General features: G+C 36.6%; 1 protein-coding gene across 1 annotated transcript in view; it reads right to left on the bottom strand.

Moving 5' to 3' along the window:
- The window catches only part of LOC104140719 (cytosolic carboxypeptidase 1-like), a 47,422-nt gene that overhangs the window by 4,676 nt on the left and 18,068 nt on the right, over positions 1-24,678 (bottom strand). Inside the window, 12 exon segments of the mRNA XM_068925019.1 lie at positions 9,508-9,668; positions 14,828-15,004; positions 16,553-16,684; positions 17,047-17,188; positions 17,694-17,874; positions 18,479-18,632; positions 19,503-19,647; positions 20,349-20,375; positions 20,377-20,425; positions 22,065-22,213; positions 22,302-22,388; positions 22,649-22,732. Coding sequence (XP_068781120.1) covers positions 9,508-9,668; positions 14,828-15,004; positions 16,553-16,684; positions 17,047-17,188; positions 17,694-17,874; positions 18,479-18,632; positions 19,503-19,647; positions 20,349-20,375; positions 20,377-20,425; positions 22,065-22,213; positions 22,302-22,388; positions 22,649-22,732 — 1,488 coding nt within the window.

Genomic DNA, 24,678 nt, shown 5'->3' with positions numbered 1-24,678 from the left:
ACTTCAACCACCCTGACACCTGCTGGGAAGAGAGCACAGCTAGGCACAAACAGTCCAGGAGGTTCCTGCAGAGCACTGAGGATAATTTCTTGACTCAGGTGGTGGAGACGCCAATGAGGAGAGGTGCATTGCTAGACCTTGTACTAACAAACAAAGAAGGTCTAGTTGGAGAGGTGAATGTTGGGGGCAGCCTTGGCTGCAGTGACCATGAGATGGTGGAGTTGAGGATCCTGCGAGGAGGAAGCAGGACAATAAGTAGGATCACAACCCTGGACTTCAGGAGAGCAGAGTTTGGCCTCTTCAGGGACCTACTTGGAGGAATCCCATGGGTGAGGGCCCTAGAAGGAAGGGAGGTCCAGGAGAGCTGGTTAATATTCAAGCATCACTTCCTCCAGGCTCAAGATGGGTGCATCCCTCTGAGTAAGAAGTCCAGCAAAGTGGGCAGGAGACCTGCATGGATGAGCAAGGAACTCCTGGCAAAACTCAAACAGAAGAAGGAAGTCTACAGAATGTGGAAAAGGGGACAGGCCACTTGGGAGGAATATAGGGACATTGTCAGAGCATGCAGGGATGCGACAAGGAAGGCTAAGGCCCAGTTGGAATTAAATCTGGCAAGGGATGTCAAGGACAACAAGAAGGGCTTCTTCAAATACATCAGTAGCAAAAGGAAGACTAGGGAAAATGTAGGCCCGCTGCTGAATGGGGTGGGTGCCCTGGTGACAAAGGATACAGAGAAGGCAGAGTTATTGAATGCCTTCTTTGCTTCAGTCTTCACTGCTAAGGCCAGCCCTCAGGAATTCCAGACCCAGGGGACAAGAGAGGAAGTCTGGAGAAAGGAAGACTCTCCCTTGGTCGAGGAGGATCAGGATAGAGATCTTTTGTCCAAACTTGACATCCACAAATCCATGGGCCCTGATGGGATGCACCCACGAGTGCTGAGGGAGCTGGCGGATGTTATTGCTAGGCCACTCCCCATCATCTCTGAAAGGTCCTGGAGATCAGGAGAGGTGCCTGAGGACTGGAAGAAAGCCAATGTCACCCCAGTCTTCAAAAAGGGCAAGGAGGAGGAGCCAGGGAACTACAGGCCTGTCAGCCTCACCTCCATCCCTGGAAAGGTGATGGAACAGCTCCTCCTGGAGGTCCTCACTAAGCATCTGGAGGACAAGGTGGTGATCAGGAATAGTCAGCCTGGATTCACCAAAGGGAAATCATGCTTGACCAATCTGAAAGCCTTCTATGACGGAATGACTGTCTGGGTGGATGAGGACAGAGCAGTGGATGTTGTCTTCCTGGACTTCAGCAAGGCTCACTGTCTCCCATCACATCCTCATAGGTAAACTCAGGAAGTGTGGGCTGGATGAGTGGACAGTGAGGTGGATTGAGAACTGGCTGGATGGCCGAGCTCAGAGGGTTGTGGTGAATGGCGCAGAGTCAAGTTGGAGGCCTGTGGCTAGTGGTGTCCCCCAGGGGTCAGTCCTGGGTCCAGTCTTGTTCAATATATTCATCCATGACCTGGAGGAAGGGACAGAGTGCACTCTCAGCAAGTTTGCTGATGATACTAAACTGGGAGGAGTGGCTGACACACCAGAAGGCTGTGCTGCCATTCAGAGGGACCTGGACAGGCTGGAGAGATGGGCAGAGAGGAACCTCATGAAGTTCAACAAAGGCAAGTGCAGGGTCCTGCACCTGGGGAGGAATGACCCCAGGCACCAGTACAGGCTGGGGGCTGACCTGCTGGAAAGCAGCTCTGCAGAGAAGGACCTGGGAGTCCTGGTGGACAAGTTAACCATGAGGCAGCAATGTGCCCTTGTGGCCAAGAAGGCCAATGGTATCCTGAGGCTGCATTAGGCAGAGTGTTGCCAGCAGGTGGAGGGAGGTGATCCTGCCCCTCTACTCAGCCCTGGGGAGGCCTCACCTGGAGTGCTGTGTCCAGTGCTGGGCTCCCCAGTACAAGAGAGACATGGCACTCCTGGAGAGAGTCCAGCAGAGGGCTACAAAGATGATGAGGGGAATGGAGCATCTCTCCTATGAAGAAAGGCTGAGAGAGCTGGGCCTGTTTATCCTGGAGGAGAGAAGACTGAGAGGGGATCTCATCAACGTGTACAAGTATCTGAAGGGAGGGTGTCAAGAGGATGGGGCAGACTCTTCTCCGTGGTGCCCAGCAACAGGACAAGAGGCAATGGGCACAAACTGAAATACAGGCAGTCCCATCTGAACATGAGGGAAAACTTCTTTCCTGTGAGGGTGACTGAGCCCTGGATCAGGTTGCCCAGAGAGGTTGTGGAGTCTCCTTCCCTGGAGATATTCAAAACCCGTCTGGACGCGATCCTGGGCAATGTGCTCTAGAGGACCCTGCTTGAGCAGGGGGGTTGGACTAGATGATCTCCAGAGGTCCCTTCCAACCTTGGCCATTCTGTGATGTTCTGCTTCTAATCACTTAACACACAGATTGATTTGATTTTTTTTGTACACAAGGAATCCACACTGCAATTGCAGGATAGACTGTGTAATTCAATTCACAGGAAATGGAGCCATTAAATCTGAACATTGGGGCAATATTAACCAATAATTCTGAATACTGAAACAGAAAACTAGAACAAGCTGCGTCAATGACAAATATTTTATTAGCCATTGACAGTGGGATGTTAATGCAGAAGACACTCATTACTGTAGGCACTTATAAAAATTAATGATAGTGAAGTATAACATGCAATAGGAAAGCTCTTCAAAAAAAAATCTATATTTCTTTAAAGCAGTATCATGATTTGGAAATTCAACTCACATGGTTAATCCAGTAAAAGAAGGAAAAAAAAGCTACCAACAAAAACAATATAAGCAGAAAGCACAGAACTGGATGCTTAAGCAAGCCATCTCGTTCAGTATGTACAAATGGGTTGGCAGTTCACAGAATATGTATTTTAGATTGTGCTGTAAAACACATACATACATATATCTTTCTAAGGCACTGTAAGGTACACAAAGTATTACTGCTGCAGTATTATAAACTTCATTTTAGGTTAGCTACAAATAAACAACAGTAGAAGCAAGCTGAGCCTCAATGGGATTTAAAAACAAGGAAAACTGTTAAAGCACTCAAGCTTCTAACCTAGAAATTCAGCCAATGTGCACAGTCTTAAAGTTGCTGTCTGATATGGCAACAGATGCACCATTTTAGACATTCGCTACTGCACACACACATTCAAAATTCAGGTCAAGAGTAGAGGAGAGCTTTTAGTTGACATTTCCCCATTTAATAAAATAAAATCTACTTTATAAATTATTTTCTCTATTCAAGAAAAGCACCAGTAGAATAGATGCATAGATCTTAATTCTCAAAACTACATAATACCTTTAACATAAGTGCTAGCTCTGAAACCTGCCTGATAATGTTAGCTTTTTACTGCCATCTATGACACAAGGTGCCACCACTTCTCAATCATTTACTATTGAAATTAAATATTAGAATTATCTTTCAATTTATTAAGATGAGTTTTTCATTTTCCCCTTCTTGAGTTTTTATTCCTCACACAATAGTACCTGAATACTCACTACATTCAGTGGAAAAACCTGTGCTGCATATCACACTCACATACATTTGCTTTCCCCATGGCTTATTTTCTTTTGATGTAGCAAATTTTAACCTTGGATATTTAACTTTATAGCAACTTTATTCTGTGGGTTAACATGAATTTGCAAAGTATAGCTATTACTTCACTGTTTTACTGAGGCTGGGTCATCAGCAATGTAGAAATCCAAACAGCTGAAAAAAAAAATCTTACTGTTTAATCAAATCCTTTATTTGCCTCCCTGCCGCTCCCCCCCTCAGCATATCTTGCGACAATATATTTTTAGCTGCCATCATGCTGATTCTATGGGTTTTAATTTTCTAACTTTTCCCTTGGGCTGTTTCTAGTTAACTTAATAGTCCCTCTTCCTCTACCCCTACACCTCTGTTAAGAAAATTTCCACTGCACTCTAGTTTTCTGCAGACAAAACATGCAAGGTCGCACACCCTGCAAGCAGAACATCTTATCTGACCTTGCCTCAGCTCCTGTTTTTCGTACATAGATGAAGAACTGCAAAGAAACCAGTTGAATCCAACTAGTAGTACAGAAGGTGTTCAAAGGTAATGCCAGAAGAGGTGCAAATCAGCTAATGAATAACCATAAGATGGACCATTCAAGGCTGGCATGGAACTAGTTCTTGCTGTAACGTGGCAAGGGGATTGGTAAAACTAAGAATTGTGGATAGATCTGATTGGTTATGTATTGAATATGTAACAACTTACCTTGGCTTAAAAACTGTAACAAGCAGCTACTCGGGGTCCCTTCTTGTGCTCTCAGCCAAGAGGCACCTTATTGCTAGCAATAAAACTTAGCAACTTAGAAACCTGACTCCTGCTGCTCATTACCGGTACCCGCGAACGAACAAAAGAGAAAAGATCATTTTAACACCTCCCACTTTTCTTTTTTAAAGGAAACCAATATTTTTCCTCAGGTTAGGAGAGGCTGTTTATCACACAACTACAGTTTGTAATATAATGGATATCATAATTTATGTATTTTCTTTAAAGTCATGGCTATTAAAATAGAACGCTCTCTGCAAAACTTCAGTTTTCATGTATTTTATTTAGATAACATTTTATGGGTAAAAAGATGAACTTCTAAATGTGATTTAGTATACCTGATACCATACTGCAGTTCTCACGTCTACAAAGCACTAATACTTTCTAAGAATATTCCTTTCACTAATATATATATGTTAAAAAAAAATCCCTCCCCTATCTCCTGTCATTTAAAACATTCAATTTAGGAATGAATATCACTTCTTATTAAAACAAGACCCCAAATTTTAATTTAAAAAAGTCAATACCTCACTGGTTTTTCTTATTTAAATTAATACTCTGAACATATTCAAAAATAAACCCAGTCACTAACATAGTAGATTTTTTTTCCAGCTAAAATTTTGGTTTTGTCCATCAAAAGATATACTTGGATTTTTAATTATCCATATGAGTCAATTATGGGGAAATTAGTCCACAAGCCAGACACAACTAATACCAATTTCAAGCCCACAGAGATCAACACTTTTCTGAGACTATGGGGGAAGACTATACATTTACAAACTTCAGAAGAAAAATAAAATTAAAAAATATCCCCTGCCAAACTATGGATGAAATTTCTCTTACATTTGAAGCAGCTGCAGTGGGATTTTTTTTTTAAATTAATGTATGAAAAATTGATACCAAATATTGTTTCAAACAAATGTGAAACACATGTATTGCTGTATTTAACTTTGGCAATAAAAATTAAGTGAACAAAAGGGAAAAATGTTCCAAGCTGTTGCATTTGGGTAAACAATACCAAATCCAAATGACACACAATCTGAAATTTGTGGTATTCTCCTTACAGAGGGAAAAAATGCAGCTGTTAAGGAGAACATCAGTGTAACACATCATAACACAATTTAAGATCCAAATTAAAAACAAATCATTGCATGCAAGGTCATCCAAACTATACTCGTAACCTGTGTAAAGCCTGTGAGGTTGCCTAAATTCTCATTAAATAAGGATAGGAGAGCTAGAATACATTTAGCTTGGCATATCTCATATACTTCATTTCAGTTACTACTACGATAATCCACAGACTTAATGAATTATTAAAAATAGCCTGGTAAACTCCTTGCCAGTAATTGGGTGATTACATGCCATGTTTATGTAACAACTTTTTCCATGATTACTGAGATTTCATACGTCCTGCACTTAAACTGAAGTCTATCATTAACATAAATGTACACAGTAACAATTAAAATGAAGTTATAAAGGACACTCCATCAAGAACAACATAAATGGACTAGGAAATTCAGCCCACAGCTTTTTACTAAAGCACACCAACTAACTTCATCTGTGAACTGGGATGCTAGCCTTCTCTAAAAAGATAATATAAAATACATATTCTGCATCTGAGGCAGCAATGAATATAAAGTTATGTAGAAATCTGTGGCTGTCTTCCAATGCTCCCCTGAGGATTAATCATTTACAACCATATCTTCATTCAAAATATAGTAATAGTTCAAAGAGCTAGATTTTACACTGAAGCTTAGTCCTAATAAAATTGACAATAACATAACACTTCGGCATAGGGAAAATATTACAGTCTCATTAACATATAATATTAATCTGCAAATGAAAGTAAACCTATTTTTGAGAGTACGTGCTCAAGGGTAATAATGTGAGGAACCTTACAAGTCATAAAGTAAGTGTGACATGTCAGTATTAAATTATGAAGTTTGGCATGCTGTACTAATGGACATAAGGAACTTGGGAAAAGAACACATGCCCTTACTGAAGGACTATCATTGAAAGGCCATCCACAATAGCTGTCAAGTCAGAATGCCTTACTGCCAGCCCACATTTATGGAAGAATGGATATTTACAAAACTGTTAAAGCATATATGGCAGAAACACCAAAGAAAGGGTTTCAGGGATTAAGAACTTAGCTGTGAAAGTTCTGAAAACCAGACGGTGATTTTGAAATATTGCACTGTGATTATCTAACTTAGCACTCCAATTTAGAGAGATGCTAGCACTCAGCATCTTTTGAGGCCAGACTTAAAGATACCCCTCCCTTTAAAGGAGAGATTCAAAGCCACTCTCAACTATTCAATATTTATGGATAATTATTTTTAGCATGTTACTGAAGAAGTTCCACACTGCCACTTTGTCTACCTCTGTGTAAAAGGCCAATTCATCTATTCCCACTGCCATTCTGGGCTAAAGTCTGTCTACATTATTCTCAATCTCCTATGGAAACTCTGCAACTTCCCCAAATGATCTACTCCAGAACTTCATTTTTGCTTGCCATAATTTTTTCCTAAAGTCAAGGCTGACTTATCCTTGTAATTTAAGGCCATTACTTATGGTCCTATCTACCCTGTAGAGGCAACAGATTCCTTGTATCTGTCTTTAGGTATTCAAAGGTAGCTATCATGTTCTTTCCTCCTTCTCCATCTCCTAGTTTTCCCTCTTCCTTTTGATTAAGGCCTTGGGAGGAAAATTATAATCAAACTATTTCATTTTATTTGCTGTAGTGTGACTTCTTGTATAATAAAGATTGAATTGCACCTGGTGATTTTCCTCAAGAGCTTTGCAGTGCAAAGCATTCCCTCCCTTGCTCCCCATCCTTACGTATACCTTTTTGGGATGCACTACAGAATTTGTTTCAAGCATCTAGACAATGCTTCCTCAGCAGTTAACATTTTTACCCTTCCCAAGTTTTGGGTTCTTTTTCCAACGCTTACATGTCATCCTAAAGAACAAATGAAATTTCTATCAGGCAGTAAGAAAGATTCTCATCTCTTTAAAAAGAACCCTGAATAGATTATGTTTAGATGATACATATCCACATGTCTGGCCGCACATATAAAGCAATACATAAGCAATGCAATCTTCTTTTCCTTAATCTGCCCTCTGTCCACGAGACAAACCCTACTGAATGTTTTTCTCACCCAAAAGCTTAGGACAAGAGAGGTGCTTCCCACAGTGACCTGGTGATCAACAACCTGAGCCCCTGGCATAACAAGGGAGGAAACATTTCCTGAGCCGAGCCGCCTGCACAGCTGCTCCATAAGCTACGGAAAAGAACAAATATGAGTCTTTTTAGGGGAAACTAAAGAGTTATATTGGCTTACTCTAAAGGCCAACTTTCAACCAAGGCAAGGAATAACAGAAAGAGTTCAAGACCAATTCAAAGTTTCTTCTCCATTTGTTTTTTTTTAAACACACTATAAAGATTACTGGAACATAGTTTTATACCTGCAAAAACAAGGACACTAATGAATTATTTTCCTTGTCAAACTACCTCCTACAAGGCTCACAGTAATTCATACACCATACAAGTCAGAACTTAGAGCAACACACTGAACAGTAACGTTACAAATGTTGAACACTGCTCTCTGCTGCTGGTGTTGTTTTGGTACCGATGTTGCAGTGGTATGGTAAGCAACAGCAAGGCATTCTTACTGATTAAAACGCTGTGTTTAGTCTGCAGCACAGAGATCAGCCCAAACCCATCCCAACAGTTTTAGAGCATTGTTGGCTTTTTTCAGCGTCTGCTGCTAGACTCTCACCCAGTGAGCCAACTCAACTAACTCTTCGGAGCAAGGCTTACCCACTGGTGGGAGAGGGTTACTCCAGAGTCTTTCTGATCACATCTCTTCCAGGAATCACTAATTCAGCTAATCTGATGGAGGCAATTCAGCAGTTAGCTGCCACACTAACGCTGCACTGCTGAGCAAATCATACTGGGGATCCAACCATCCAGCACCTTCAATCCAAGGCATCTACATGCTGCGGCTACCTTTCATATACTTTTAACCACATCCTTATGACACTCTATTTGTTATCACCTTTTACTGTGCACTTTTTATTAATAACTGTATATGCTAAGCATTTTCTCAAGCTCCAGTTAATCCCAATGCTCCACATTCTGGTGACACTTCATGTGCTTAAATACTGGAACTGAAGACCTTCTCCCTCTTTCCACAGGGTACCACAGATGTCCTCCCACACTTCTGCTAGCATTTATGGTCTACAGACTAACTGCTCATTAGTCTCAAGCACCTCATTATTCGAGTTGCACAGATACAACAATAAATTTAACTTTTTTTTTTGATTCTCAGTATTGCTTTAGCCAATTCAGAGCTACATTTTCAGTTATAAGTACACAAGGTGATAACATATCCTAATGCATAAACCTTACTCTCTTCTACTCTATCTTTAATGCTTTACTGAAATCTGTAACTCTGTTTTATTTCATCACTAACCAGCTTTTCAAAAAAAGAAGTTGGAAAACTGGATTAATCTGTTTCCTGTGCATCCTCAGTTACCATGTGCATGTGGATACTGAATCATTACTTAGGGAATGGAAACACATAATAGCATGCATACTTCTGCAAGCCTATCCAGAGCTTTAAGAATTTGGTAATTTAATAAGCTAGCTACTGAGCAGATACAATATATTTCTTTGTGACCCTGACATTATTTCATGTGTTTTAAATTCTTTAAATGTTGTTAAATATTGGAGGGGGGGAAGGTTTGGAAGAAAATCTTACAGTTTTCAGTAATTTTCAACTTATATAATTTAAGTCTAAATATATTTTTAACATTGTAGCTAGTAATAAAAAAAAAATACACTCCCAGAAAAAAATTATTGAGAACTACTGAGTTTTACTGGATATAACAGCTCCCTGATGACATTAAAATTGCAAACCTTTATACCAGCAACAAATGTAACTTATAGTCTAACTCAGTATTACTGTTTTCTTTAAAAGTCTGAAGCAAACTGAATTATCAAGATCAGTTTCCAACATACTCAGATTCCTGTTACACTAGCACATCATAATACATCAACATTATTTCTGATGAAGTGGAAGAACATTTTTGAGTGAATCTTTACCTCATTTTAGAGGCTGCCTGAAAAGAAAGTAAATACAAAAAATGTGTACTACCTTGTCACTTTACAGCTTGACTCAATCAGCTCATTTTTAACATCCAACAGACTAGAAGGCAGATTGCATTCCAAAGGTGAGGCCAGTCTTTTTAAACGCAGTAAACCAACACAGAACTTGGCTCCCATCTCCTCCAGTTCTCTTGTCCCTATCTGCAACCCCTAAGATTTAAAAAGATAAAATAGGCACATGGACCCCACATGTACTGTAGTATTATTATACAAATTCTGATATCTCTTATTTATTACACTCTTGCTCTAAAGACAGAATAAGTAAGAATTTTAGAATAAATGCTTAGCAAGAGTATTAAAAAAAACCCAGAGAATAACAACTTGATTCCTCTAAGATAGAGCAGACATTTCTGGAGGCTTCAACATTTCTTCTGAGCTTCTTAGTCTACATTTCTAGCATATGAATATTAATAGGACTTACACAGTTGCATTGGAAGAGAGAAATCAGAGATCATGTCTAAGTTTAAAAGTCTAACAATTAAAAAAAAAAGGGAAGGACAAAATTTAAAAGTGGGATTTAATACACTAAGATTTAAAATATAAAATTATTGAACAGAAAGTCCTGTCAGAATAAAAAAAGAAAAAAAAAGAGTAACTTCTCATTGTAGGTGTGATCAAGTTCACTGATATGTTTTAAGACATAAATAAGACAATTTAAGACTAAGTTAAGTTTAAGATTAAGTTACTCCTTGACATAAATATCTCTTCCCCTCCTATAAGTTAAAGGCTGTATGTGTTAATTCTGAAAGCATTTATTCACACATTTAGTCACTAAAAAAGACAAACATAAAAATAAAGTATCCCATCCTATAGCTGTTTTCTATCTTCAATGAGATAGCAAGACATTTTCCTCTATATAGTGGATTTAGGAAGTGGAACATATCTATTATTCTCTAAGTTTACAAGTGTGACAAAGACTCCCATCAGATAATTATATACATTTAATTTAATCAGCAGTAGAGTATATAAGGAGAGAACATTTGACCCCATCTCATTTATGAAATGAGAATGATATTCCAGAGTGGCTCCCAACAATTATGTAATTTGCTAGTACTGACTGTATAAACAATGATAAATTCAATATCATAACCCCCCCCACACACACACACACTTCTGGATCTCAGGAGAATTTGAAGGGATTTTAGTTTGTTTCTTCTAAATCTTTTAAAGGAAAAGGGTAGTTAAAAAGGAGCTTTGACAAAACAAGCAGGGAAGCAGAAGAACCAGGAAATGGTGGCAAGCTAAGTCGTCCAGTAAGAAAATACCCAAAGCAAGAAGAATAGGGTAGGCATTTTTTTGCCTACAATACACACAAGCTTTGTATGTTGCCACACTGATGCTGTATGTTAAAATGCAAAGTTCAAAAGAAAGTGCTATGCTGCTCCAAAATGGTACAGTCTGCAGCGTTCTTCATGTGCTCCTGTTTTGCACATATGCAAACATAATAAATGGGAAGTTTGATTTTATTTTTCTTGTGAGTTCTCTTTTTCTCAGCAGTCTTCACAAATAAGGCCCTTTTTAGTAACAAGAAAGCTAAAGTTGCATTCACTAAACAGTGCCATCCCTCCAGCCAAATGATACAGAAACCTCCTAGTAGTGAACAAGAATTGGATATTTGAGTATTATTGTTAATAGGAACACTACTTACCTCTTTTATAGTGCTTTTGTGCTGTAGATTTCAAAGCACTTTATCAATAAAGGAAGAATTATCCTCACTTTAGAAATGCAGGCACAGAGGGTTGAAGTGATTTGCAGTGTCTCACAGCATGTCACTGACCCCACTGGGAACAGAAATCAGTTCTCCTCACTCTCAGTGCAGTACCTTATCCACAGAGGCCAATTTTTTGTTTTTATTTTGTATTTGTTTGCACGTCAGTAACATTCGAAGACCCCAATCATAGCTGGGGCTCACTACATTAATCACAGGAAGACACAGTCCCTGCCCCAAAAAGATTAAAATAACATTAAGGACAAGAGGCAGCAAGTATGCGGAAGAGGAAGGAGAAGGGTAACAGTAATCTCACTGTTACATAGATTACTAATGTGCATAATTTGATGGTTCAGAAACTTTTCTGATCATTGTCTACATCTGCTGCTGAAAAAGTTATCATTAGTTGGCAGATTCCTTATAGACAGTGTAAGGGTGGCTCTTAAGTAGGAAAAGGACAAAGTACAATATGAAAGAAAGTGCAAAGACAATTGTTAGAAAAATAAATAGCGTGTGCATATTCCATGGCTGCTATTTTCAGCACAGCTGAAAGAGGATATAACTAAAGAGAGACATAACTTGATTGGATGGGAGATGGGTAACTGCAAAATAACTTGAGGGCAAAGTTTGAACTTGCTACACTAAAGGGTCTATATGCTTAGGGTAGAAGACCAAGCCAAAGTCTAGATTTGCTTTTGTCATTTCTTTGAATCGTAATGGAGAATGCCATACCACATGGCTGCCAAATACCAAACTTCTTAATCCATTGTTATTCTTCCATCAACCAAATGTCTTACTTTCCATGAATCAAGGGACCCAAAGTTTGCTTCAGTTAGTGAAACTGCACATTACTATGACTTAGGTGAAGTTCATTTTCACCGATGCCTTCATTATACTTTTCTTGATCTTCTGGATACTTGCAATTGCTATTGTGGCCTATTACAGTTCTTTAAGCATTACAAACTTCGCTTTTAAGCCTAGGCTTAGCTGCCTGGAGGTAACATTTTTTTCAAGCATGTATGGAATTTTTGCTAGCTGAAATTTTGTATTTCATTCCTTTTTCTTCACATTTTATCCAATTAACTTTCTTCCAGGCAATAACATTTTAGAGCAACAGTTGAAGTCTTCCTCACTAAATACAAAATGAAAATGGCTTTATATGAGTAGTTCTTCTTGGCATTGAAATTTGCTACCTAGAAGCAAAAACGCAACACAGGCACGATGGACTGCTACCTCAAGCTGAGAAGAATCTGCCTATAATATGTATTTAACACATTTAAAATGGCCATATTAAGATTTGGAGAAGTCACGCAGACAGTGAAAGATCATCTTGTTCTCCTCCTTTACTATTCAGAAGGGGCAACCATCTTTTGAGAACTCAAAATCTAGAGACTGAATAATCCTCCATAGTAGATTTTTGAATAACTTTTCTCCTGGACATTCACTTTTCCTATCTTGAATCACAGATGACAGGACAATATCTGTGGCACTAATTCTCAACGCACTACAAAAACGCACTACAACGCACTGCAAAAGCAGCTAAAGTGAGATTGCTTCCAGAGATAACTCTGGATCCTAAATTCAGGTAAGAATTACCAACTTGAGTTAAACAGCTTGCTTCCTTCCTGATTCAATGTAGTCTATCACCACCACTGTCTGAGTAAAATAAAATAAAAATAAAAAGCTATATTGATGTTCTGATATTATACACAGCTTTGGCAGAGACTCATCATTTCTATCACAAAGAATAGACTTTTTGAGTAATCCTCTTCATGCTTTGATAGAATTCAGCGATGATGCTAAGTCACAAGAAGATGGGAAAAGCATTTCAGGCCTTTAGGCAACATATACTCCTCTGATCTGAACTATCATGTCATTTGGGGTAGGAAGTATAAGAGGGGGAATTTCTACAGTTTAACCTCCTTCTATGTTTTGGAAAAAAAAATGTATTTTGAAAAACGTCAGCAAGTTTATACAAGTTCATTCACATAGTTGCTGACCCCACTCCCTTCCTAAAAAAAAAAAAAAAAAGGCCAAATCTCTTTGACCTTCTCATTGGAGAAATTTTGCTCTTTTCTTGTTCTGTCAAGTGACCTTAGCCTTTCAGATACATTTTCTCAATAAGATGAGAACATTACTATTGTGAAGAAATCATGAAGGTTTTTCCTGCATGTTCAGAGAATGGCTAAGACCTCGCACGCTGTTTGATTCCAAAGAAAATAAATAACAAAACAGCAATTGGACCTTGTCAACTAGTTTACATGAAGTAGGAGAATGCTCTTCCCTTTTAAGCAACTGATTTTTTTTCAACAGAATTCAGCCGTTTCTTCCCCCCTTACTGAAGGCTTGATCATAAGACTTTGCAAGTTAAGCATCTCAATTCACCTTTCTGAAGAATTTTCTGTAGCAACACTGTTAAAGCCATGAAAGTTGAAGTTTGGAAGAATTTTCTGGAAGTTTCAGATTAAGTGAGTTATCATTTTTAAAAGCTCCATAATATCCACAACTGAGGAACAACTGAAATTAAAATGGAATATTCTGGAAGTGACAATAAGGAATGCTTCTGTTGTTAATTGGCAGAATTAATTCACTTAGTAGTTATAGACCTACTAGAATTTCTGCCAAAATATCTGTCTTCCTACTGTCCAGAAAAGTAAATGTGGCTGCTAGAGCACACACTAGTTATATCTTGTTACACTTTTTTTTTTTTTTTCTTCCTTGTCCCAGCCTTCTGGTCCTCTTTTTATTAAGCATCTTATTTGAGGCTTCTGGTCATTTTCTTGTTCAGCATTCCTAAACTTACTTTCAAGCAGAAGAAACTGCTACTTTTTCCATGAATGTTGAAACTTGCTTCAACTTGTAGCTAAATTTGATCCAGTAACAAAAGCTGAAGAAGTATTTTTCCTAGGAAGATTTTCCTTATGAAGTAGGTTTTCCATTAGCAGGAAAAAACAAACAGGGCCACCTTTTGTTTTCAAATATCCAGCCCTACTAACATGCTTTTGAAGAAGGTAACTTGAAAATAAATTCTGAGTCAAGAAGTGAAACAACTATAATGACTTTACTTAGAAATGTACAATTTGTGATGTTGGCAACCTGGTATTAAAAACGTTTTGATTTATAAGCCTGTTTCTGCAACTACACAGGAAAATCTGAAAGGGATGTTACTAAATACTTGTTGAACTGACATAGTGAAGTCTCAAGCTGCCACGTACAAAGGAAACTTTTATTCTAGTACTTCCATATATTACTACCCAATTTTAATAATCCACTGGAAAGAACAGTTCTCTGATTTTTTTTTTAATACATGCATTTACATAAGCAATTACATGTCATAAGCAATCATTAATAGTCATCTTGTTAATACAGCCAAAAAGCATAACACATTATGCAGTTATATTATTCTAAGTGACAGATGAAGACTGTTATGCAACCTATAATATTGCACATAACGTTACTTCTCTATGACACTAGAGTACACAAAGATATTAGGAATTTTAGAAATTAAAGGAAAGCAAGCAAGCTGCATTATAGAATGTGATACCAGTGCAGATGGTAGAAATCATAAAACAAGAACCATTTAACTGATACAGTTTCTTACCTTATATTTGCCCTGGTCACATCCACATAACGTGCTTTCCATTGTGTAGCTCCTTTGTACTCCTATCTCTCTCCAGACAACAACTCGTGCTGTTGATTACTTGGACTTTTCCACCACAAAGCTGCAGCTGCCCATACAGAATGCTGGGGCAGTCTGACTGAGGATCTTAGGGAGTGCCTGCAGGACAGTAATTTGAAAAAGACAGCGATTCTTTTATTTCATTTATGAGAGGAAAAAAAAATATCACAAACTGTTATCAGAAAATTTTGCTCAAGTTTGAATTCAAAGAATAATGAAAACATTTCTTCAGCTGGAGTTTTCAAAAGCCAGTGGGCTCAAGTGACAACAGGTTTGTTGTTTCCTACCTGTTTAAATCCTTTTTTGTATACCCAATTGCTAAAATGAAGCATTAGTCGTGCATAAGAATCAGGATACAAAAGAATTCTTCAAACAATTCCCATCCCCGCCTAATTCATCCAGCTAACTTTGCTCAAATTAAGTATAATACATATCCCATATAATTAAGATAAGTGTAATTCAGATTTCATACTGTTTCAATAATCCAATTTGCAGATCTAATATAGACAATATTTTATTAGTACATAAAATTCATCCTTATTCAGCAGGGCATTAAGCACATACTTAATTTCAAGTAAATTATTCAATTAAAGTTCAATATAAGTGTTCACATGACAGCTTTGGAAAGTGACAAGAACAGTTATGCAAATGCATGTATTATATTACTAATCTTAAATGCCTTCATTTTTGTTCAGCTTTTATTTGTACCAGTTAAGCCAAAACACATGACCACTTTGAATTTACTATTTCAGTAGTACGTGTACCATTGCTAGTGTAGGCTTGCCCAGACATTTCAGTCCCCCTTTTTGAAACAACAAAAAAAGAATTTCCCCCACAACACTTATTGTCTATTGTCTTTTGTATGTTACAATAGTGCAGGTGTAAATGACAAGATCCCATACAAATAAGTAGGGCAACAAGTGATGACATTAGACTCAGTATCCAGGAAATTACACAAGAAACAATCAAATAGCAACAAAATTATTTTAAAAAGTGAGGAAGATTTGAGAAAATTCTGAAAGCATCTATATTCATTTACAGTATTCAGATGCATACCAAACTTTTTAACATGCATTCACATGCTTAATGAGCCTTACTGCATTAAGAGTCTGAGACACTAAGTTGCACAGATTTGCAATTGCCACAAGGCAGCAGTGGAGTTACACAGAAGAAACTAAGAAACTTACAGACAACCAAAAATTCTCTGAATTCTGTTTTATGAATTTTTAAAACAGGATCCTTACACCTCTTTCCATATACAAAAGTGGATGTTTCCCAGAGCAATTCAGTACCTTTTTTTTTTTTTTTTGGTTCTAGAACAGTCTTTGCCATACTTGGATGATTCTTCTTTCTTCCACTAATTATAAATGCACAGAAGTGTATTTCCCCATGTATTCACTATAAGGTAACGTTGAACACAAAAAGCATGCAATGCTACCAAAAAAGATGAATCACTGTACTTAAGAGTAAATTCTTAAGCTGTATTAGAGCAGTGTTTAAAACTCTCAAAAGATTTTGAAATACATCCATGAACTTAAGAGAGATCATTCTAAATAAGCCTAGTTATGCTGTAAAGCCCCATATGTACATAGAATAAATATATTCCAAATTCATGCCAAAAGTCAAAGCTATGAATGTCAAACTTACCCTGTAACCAGGGTCTTCAATCAGGTCACAAGAGGTAGCACTAACATTAGTGTGCCACATTGTCTCTTTGATGCTGCAGCCATACATAAATACATTCTTTTTACGAGAATGACCATGATAATCACAGTAGACCTACGATAAATCATTTGACAAAATAAAGCCAAGGCGTATCAACTTAATATTAAACATTAAAAACAATTCTTATTTCTCATTCTATTACATTTATATTTGCATTGTTAAAAGTTCCAAAGAATTAGGAAATACTACTTATACGATCAACTCACACATTAAGAAGAAAACATAGGATTTTTTCTCAGTAAGGTTTAACCTTCTACCCTAGCAACAGAAAAAGATTTAGTTTAAAAGTTTGCAGAAGACCAGCTCTCCAAGTCACATTTATAAGTGTGATACAGTTATACAGTTTACAAGAACCTATTAAGAAGTTTACTTTACAGACTAGCTACACAGATAAAAAGATTCAGAATTGCTTACACATACATACTCATCAGCGGTAAATGTTTTATAGAAGCCAGATATTGCAGTAAGCCTTTGGCATGGTAAATTGTGGGATGCAGATTTGGATTTGGATTTTGCCACTGTCTGTTTAAATCCTCTCCACTTAAAGAGCAACGGTGGCTATTGGGGGGGAAAGGAAAAAATTTATGAAGAAACGTTTGCACCATCATCATAGTTTTGAAAAAGCTTCCCTCCCTAATTCAAGTTTTCTTTGTCACCACTGCTTCTTTGGAAGAGTCCAATGAACTTGTTTAGCTTTTTTTTTTTAAAGCAGCTGTGTTCTCATATAACAATCTATACCTGCCCAAGACTGCAGTTCAGAGAGTCAATTAAAGTGCAATCTCAAATCACAGGGTAATGATTATCACCCTTAAACAACTGAAAATGTTTTTACAACGTTAATTCATGGAACAATATATCTGCCTTTAAAAAGACAAAAAAAAAAAAAAACCCTGAGAAAGTAAATCCTAGCAGTTTTGTAAGACATTTGTTTATATTTAGTTGAGTATTGCACTTGTATGTTTTTAGGATTAGTTTTAGTTTAGATTTTTTTTTTTTTTTAAAACAACAGACACACAGATTTAATATTAACAGGTTACACATTTGTGAGTAAACTTAAGCTTACTTTCCATTGATGACACCATCTGGATTGAGCATGGGAATAATTTTGAAAATATAAGATTCTCGTAAACTTTGGGCACTTGGATTATTGCTCATAAGATAGTCCAGCGTTCCCTTCATAACCCAGCTTGCATTTGTCTCTCCAGGATGTACACGAGCAGACAGGAAAATATAAGGACGATTCCCTAAAAGGAGCATAAAAATCGCAAAATATGATTCAAGGTAATTTAAGTTTGTTTTACAGAAGAGAGAGGCAATAGCCAGCTTCATTTAGTACAATGCAAAAATACAGTATTGGGGGGGGGGGTCAGTGCATTCACATAAATGCAGCATTCTTGATAGAACTCGCCAGAATATTTTTTATAAGGACTGCTAACTACACAAGCATCTCAATGGAATTTTAAATTCAATCTGAGACAATTACATGGCTGCAACCAGCTCAAGCTGGCGATTACTATGCGATATACTTTTATGGTTCTTTTTCAATAGACTAGAAAAACATTGGGGGGAGCTGGGGGGGCACCAAGAATGCTCTCACAACAAAAGCACACTTCAAATCCCAGTAGCTGAGACATTCTCTCTATGAAAGATTTTTTGACAAGCTGATTTCCTGAGCTTTTGGGGAGAAAAGTTACTCAAAGGTCATTTTTTTCCCCCTCTAAGAGGCATTATCAGCAAAACGTAACATACAGAAATATCTGGCAACTGATTTGATTCAGATTAAGAATTTTTCATAAAGAGCTGGTTTTGCATTATTTTCTGTTGATGAGAAAGAGAAGTCATACTTACTGAACTGACAGGTATGTTCGTAGGTATTTGACTCTGGCATGGCTGTAATAGTGACTAACGGACAACTGTTGCCAGCCAGGGTCTCACAGAGAGCATCTTGCCGAAAATATATCTGTTGAGTGTTATGCATGGATTCCAATTTCTGTAGATGCATCTTCATTCCAAAAATAATGAAGAGATACTTCAAATCTTTTGCAATCATGTATGACAGTGTATTCTACAGGTATTATTTATTCCATCTTTCTTTTTGTTGTTCTGAATAATGCTAGTTTCCTTCATAATTTTGACCTTGAAATATCATTCTCTGCATCTCTAGCCAACTGAATTCTTATCTTTATATGTTTTTACAACTGCTCCAAGAAAGATGAAAAGTGCAAAGATAAGAGTTTCTTCATTTTCTACTAGATGATACTTCTTCCAAGAGTTTAGTAAATTAGTAAAGTGCTTAGTGAATAGCTTCATTCAACACTGGTATACACTAACCACTGAATCCCCAAGTATGCTTTTGTTACTATGACAGAAATAATCGCCAAAAATTCTAGCTACATGTTTTCCTTAGTACTAAAAGCTTCACAACACTCTTTTCAGCTAATTCATTATCCTAAAAATGCCTGTCTCTCTAATTATCTTAAATATAATAGCTTGGATAGGTCAGTTATGAACAGGTATATGTAAATCAGCAGGATAAGAGTCATTTGATTCATGTAAAAATACTTCATTCAATTCCCACAGAATTTTCCAATCAATTATGAATATGTTTGTGATTCCTAAAAACACCAGATATACCATTTAGCTTGAAAATAAGTATTATTTTATTTCCCAGGAACTGTTCTTTAGTACAAGCCACACCCTTCGCCGTTCTACACCAAGATTTTATGAAAAATTCTCCATTTTAAGAAGCATTTTGAACTTCATTAAAAAAAAAGGTAAACAGAATTCACTCATGAATGCTTATCATTTTACGTATCACAAGTTCTTCAAAAGTATAAATCATTATCTCTGTAACGGATCATAATCTTCTCACCTTTAAGGTTGAGTATGTATATGGATAACGGTAAGCAAAGTAGCAGACATCGTCCTTATGTTGGAAAGTCACCGTGAATGTAATTGTGTAATAAGATTTTCCTTTTTGCCCCCCAGCAGCAATCGAACTTCTTGAAAAATGATTCCTAAGAGTAAAACAAAGATAATAAAACACGTTCAATTAATTTATTTTTTGTATTATAGATTATTCCTGAACATACGTTTTAAGAGCCAGGAAGATTTTTAGTGATTGTATTTCTCTTCTGTGTGCACGCAGGTTAAATACTAAATCCACTGGTTCCCACCATCTGTAAAGAAACTTTATGATAGCAGTGATATACATCCATTATGGGAAGAGGTGAGTAAAAGAAAAAAAATGAAGCAAACAACTGTTGATCAAGAAAGGTAACAAATGGAAGGGTAACTTCTCATCCTATGTTCTAGGATTGCTTTAAAATGATTGTACCATAGGGTACAAAAGACTAATCACACTTGATCAGTATTACTGCATGTCACCAATAACATTTTAAGTAAGTGTGCACATATATGTTCCATTAAATGTTTCTGTAGAATAGAATGCAATTTCTCACCAAAATGAGTATACAGGTAAACTACTTAAATGCTAGCAGAATGCTAACAAAATAAGACTATGTATTTTGGTCACTTCTGTTATTTTTCCATAGTAACTAGGGAGTAGTAATTAAAGAGGAAAACTGCGTTCACAACAGAACTATTAAAAGATTATTATTAAAGCACAAAAGCAAACATTTTGCTTTGTCAGCAAACATTCTATTTCATGTTCATCTTCAATACAAGATTTTTCACTATATTTGGTTAGTGTACTTACTTGTAGTAACAAATATCTGTCCCAACACGGTCTAGAATTTAACGCTTCCTGAACAGAATACATGAGGGGTTGCATACCTTTAAGAAAAAAAATATTTCATTTCAATGCAAAGTTAGCACTCTTTAACATCAAGATATTATCAGTAATGGACCAGACAAACATTTGTATGTGATTCTCCAAACTAGCTATACTCTTTTACTTACTATCATAAAATATATTTTCATGGAAGTCTGGATATTATATGTGCTTTCATTCAACTGACAGAAGATTATCTTCCCCTCCAAAAACACATACTAATTAAAAAAACAAACAAACAAACCAAAAACAAAACACTGACCTGCAGAGACCAAAACTATTTTAAATGAAAGCTATAGTTAGCATGGATGTGAAACTACAAGGATCTTGGGTTCCACTCCATCCAACTCATTATTACAAAAAGGCTTCAAAGAGAGTACAAAAAATTGTGACTATTATCTATTTACCTGGATAGCTGGAAAATAACTGATGTTTCAGGACAATAACACTGTCTTTTTAACAGAACTTTCCTGGTAAATTAGTTAAGAGATTATTTTCTCGTTAGACCATGTGAAATTGTCATAAAAGTGCAAGTATTTTAAGCAAATGTTTTTATATGCCCTATTTTTCGGCAACTTTTTAAATGTTTATATTCTAATCAAGAGTTGAACACTTAATATCAGTTTAGAGTAGAAAGTGATGCACATTCATTCTGTATTATTTACTACTTATATAATTAGTCAAATACAAATACTGAGTCAGTCAATTTATTTAATAAGAAGCCAAAGTAACTACCAAATAAGCGTATGCAACATATAAAGATCTAAGGTGACTGATGAAGATTAATAAGTAATTTAAAAGCAACTTACTACTGGTCAAACTATCTGGATATTCTTCTTAAATTCTATCAGTGTCAATTGTACAATTATGACAAAGAAGAATATGATGTTACTCTGTCCCAAGAGTTTGAGGATGGGGGGAAGGAGGCTTCTCCTCCTTCTTAAAGGACTAAGAGGGAAATTTGCACAAAATCTAGTGGCAAAAACTCACAACAGAGGTGTGTTTAAGCTGAACGACCTCCCCTCCTTGGACAAACAGAAGAAAAGCTTATGATGTGAGGCAGTACTTTTGGACAAGGCATGAGCAGCAAATGCTACGAGTTAGAAACCACAGGGGTCACACGTGAAGCCCAACACTTCAACGGAGAATCCAAAGAGCTCATCTTTTCCTCTCACAAACACAGTCCCACCCTATCAACAAGACAAAACTCTCTGAAACTATCTCCACTTATTTTCACTTCTGAAAACACATCTCAGTATTCAGGAAGGCACTTAATGACACTGGTTCTCATTCCTCTTGCACCTGTGTTGATCGACAGGGTTCGGTGTCCCCCACCCCAAATGGTCTTAAGACAATTTTAGCTGCAGCTGCCAGTAACATTCTTCTGTTTTGGCTTCAATTACAACAATACTTCATTTTAAAAACTGATAGCCAGTGTTTTGAAATAATTTTTTTTCTTTTTAAACTGAAATCTGTCACAACATTTTCCAGTGAGATCATTAAAAAACAAAACAAAAAACACACTGATCTGTAAGACAACATAATATATTGCTGATCCTTGGTGGGGACGACACACAGCTGAGCTGTCCAGTACAGATATTTTACTACATATTTCTTCTCAAAGAATGGGAAACATCTTACCGTAGTTAAACTGACTGTTTGACTTTTCATAGTTGATGATGTTAAACCGATAACCAACACCAGTTTTCATTCCACTGACTTCAAAGTAAAACCACTGATGATAATGATTGCTATTTATATCTGAGTTCAGAATTAGATCATACTCGTTTCTAAAGATTAACAAAAACAAATAAATCTTTTTTAAAAAAACAGAAACGAAAGGTCTCACATGTAAAACAAAAAGTTGAAATATCTTACTTTCTGATCTGAATAACTTTGCGCAGGTTTCCAGATTCAAATTTGGAATTAAACTTCAAAACATCTGCTTCCTCAGCTACTGAAGATCTAAGGGGAAAAAAAGGGGACTAGGATGACCAAAAGAAACTCATGAAGTTTGCTTCAGCCCTCATTTGGTAATTGAAAAATTATTTTGAACCTGCCCATAAATTCAGCCTGAATAGCAGAAACAATGTTACATTAGAAGAAAGTTCTAGTGAAATCTGAAATTATAGTACTGTCTTAAAAATTACAAATGATATCATAGACAAAGTAGAATAGACTTAGGCTATTCATTCAGTATTGTTTTCTGAAGGGTAAAAGCTTACCTGGAATTATCAAGGTCATATACAACTCGATCTATAATGTCATCTTGATGAATCAGTCTTTCAATATCTTGAGAGATTTTTGTCCTATAATAAAAATAAGAGTCCCCACAAACTGGGGTATACTGTTTCCAATTATAAAAGAGAAATAACAATGAAAACTAACAAAATTAACATGAAGACAGTGGGACGGATTTTCAGAGAGACTTCAGCCTCGTTCCCGCTTATGTGTACAAACTGTAAGTGTACTTATTAAGTTTAAACACCTGCATTCATAGCTGACTGATTCCAATATTTGTATGTGTGGGAACTGAGTTTTCATGCACAAAACCCACTGGGTTTTATCTTACAAAATAAATGCACCATTTCATAATTTGTACTAGCAGCAGGAATTACTCAAATATTACTTATGTTAATGCTTTAATCTAGGACAGTATTTGATAATATTAGTAATTTACATGAGTCCTACCATAACTAAAATTAAAGTTTTAGAGAGTAGGTCATGCAGTGAGTGTGTTAGTGCACTAGCTTTTCACCTCTGGTTCATATATCGACTAGGTAACAAATTAGAATGAATTTGGTGATGTCAGCCAAATGTCAGGTGTATATTTATCCAGATCTTTAAACCATTGCACAACTGGCTGTATCTAGGTCCTGGTTTGGAAAAGAATGTGTTGCAGTTCAAGAATGAAATATAGTGACAGAGCTGTGGGGAAAAGCTTGCACAGCACCTGCAATAAGAACAAAAGGAGGCAGATTAACAATGAAGAATACAGGAACAGAGTTGTAAAGTATGTTCAGGCTGGAAATTCTGTTTAATTAAAATAAATATTGTTGACAAACAAGAAGATAGAGAAAGAAGGGAATTGTACAACTCTAGCACCTCTTATTAAATTAAGACTCACTTGGAAAGGAAATCAAGTCACAAGTCCAACAACATATTAACAAAATTGCAAAAAGTCCTACTCACCATAATCTATCTGATCAGGGTTCAGTTCAGGGCAGAACTACAGATTTCTCGCTTGATCTTAAATTATTAAATTTCAGTATGCCTTAGCTCTAAGTGGCCATAATACTTCCCATCCTCACAGGAATTTTGTCAGGATAAAATCCATTAATGAATGTCATATATTCAAATACCAGTTATAACCTCAGTAGACAAACAGAAAGAAGAAATGGTATTAAAAATACACAAAAAAACAAAAGTAGTAATGGACATTTTAAGGTAATGAAAAATTAGAAGATAAAAGAAGCTATCTATCTGGAGATTATTGAAGGAAAAATTAGAAGAGAGAAAGAAAGAACTATTGACCAGGAGCTATGCATTTATGGGTAGGTCCCTTGTGGATCTTGCATTACCTCATGATCACTTCTAACTGTCAGGTGATTAGAAAATCCTAAAACGTGCAGCAAAAACAATCCTAAAGTTTTAAGGAAAGGAGGAAAAAAGTAGATATTTAATCCCCAATTTACAGGGGACTGAATTAAGTAATAATTTTCTTCTCTAAAAGGTGGAATAAAACACTTCAGTTGCTCTCAGAGGACATTCTGACAACAGTTTGCTGAAACATTTGGTAAAAACTACATGTTGCTAAGTGTAAACAAAAATCCAAGAGTGCTCCAAAACACAAACTGGGAAACACTGCATCTCCTAGCATATTGCAAGACCAAGCAAAACACATTCAGCTAAAAACGCTACAAGGATTGCTTAAATTACAGATTAATGTAAGGTTTTGTTTTCTAACAGAGACTTAGCTGACAAGATGTGTACTAATTGCTTGCAATAAGGTGAACATAAATCCCACTGAATGCCAGCAGAATTTAGACACAGCTTTCCAGTAGGCTTTTAAGAGCTTCTCCATATCTTTGACAAAACTTGTTTTCACCACCTTGCTACAAAGTATAAATTCCTAAAAAGATCAGGCTCTTTTTAAAAGGATTCTCTTCTCAGAAATTCATTACATTGCAGTAAAAAGACTGAGTCATTAACAGAAAACTGAATTCTTAGAATAGTGTACCTTAAAAAGGTGAAA

The sequence above is a fragment of the Struthio camelus genome, chromosome W (assembly GCF_040807025.1).
Source record: "Struthio camelus isolate bStrCam1 chromosome W, bStrCam1.hap1, whole genome shotgun sequence".
Lineage (NCBI taxonomy): Eukaryota > Metazoa > Chordata > Aves > Struthioniformes > Struthionidae > Struthio > Struthio camelus.
Note: the sequence above shows the minus strand (reverse complement) of the source record. Positions and strands in the feature narration are given on the sequence as shown.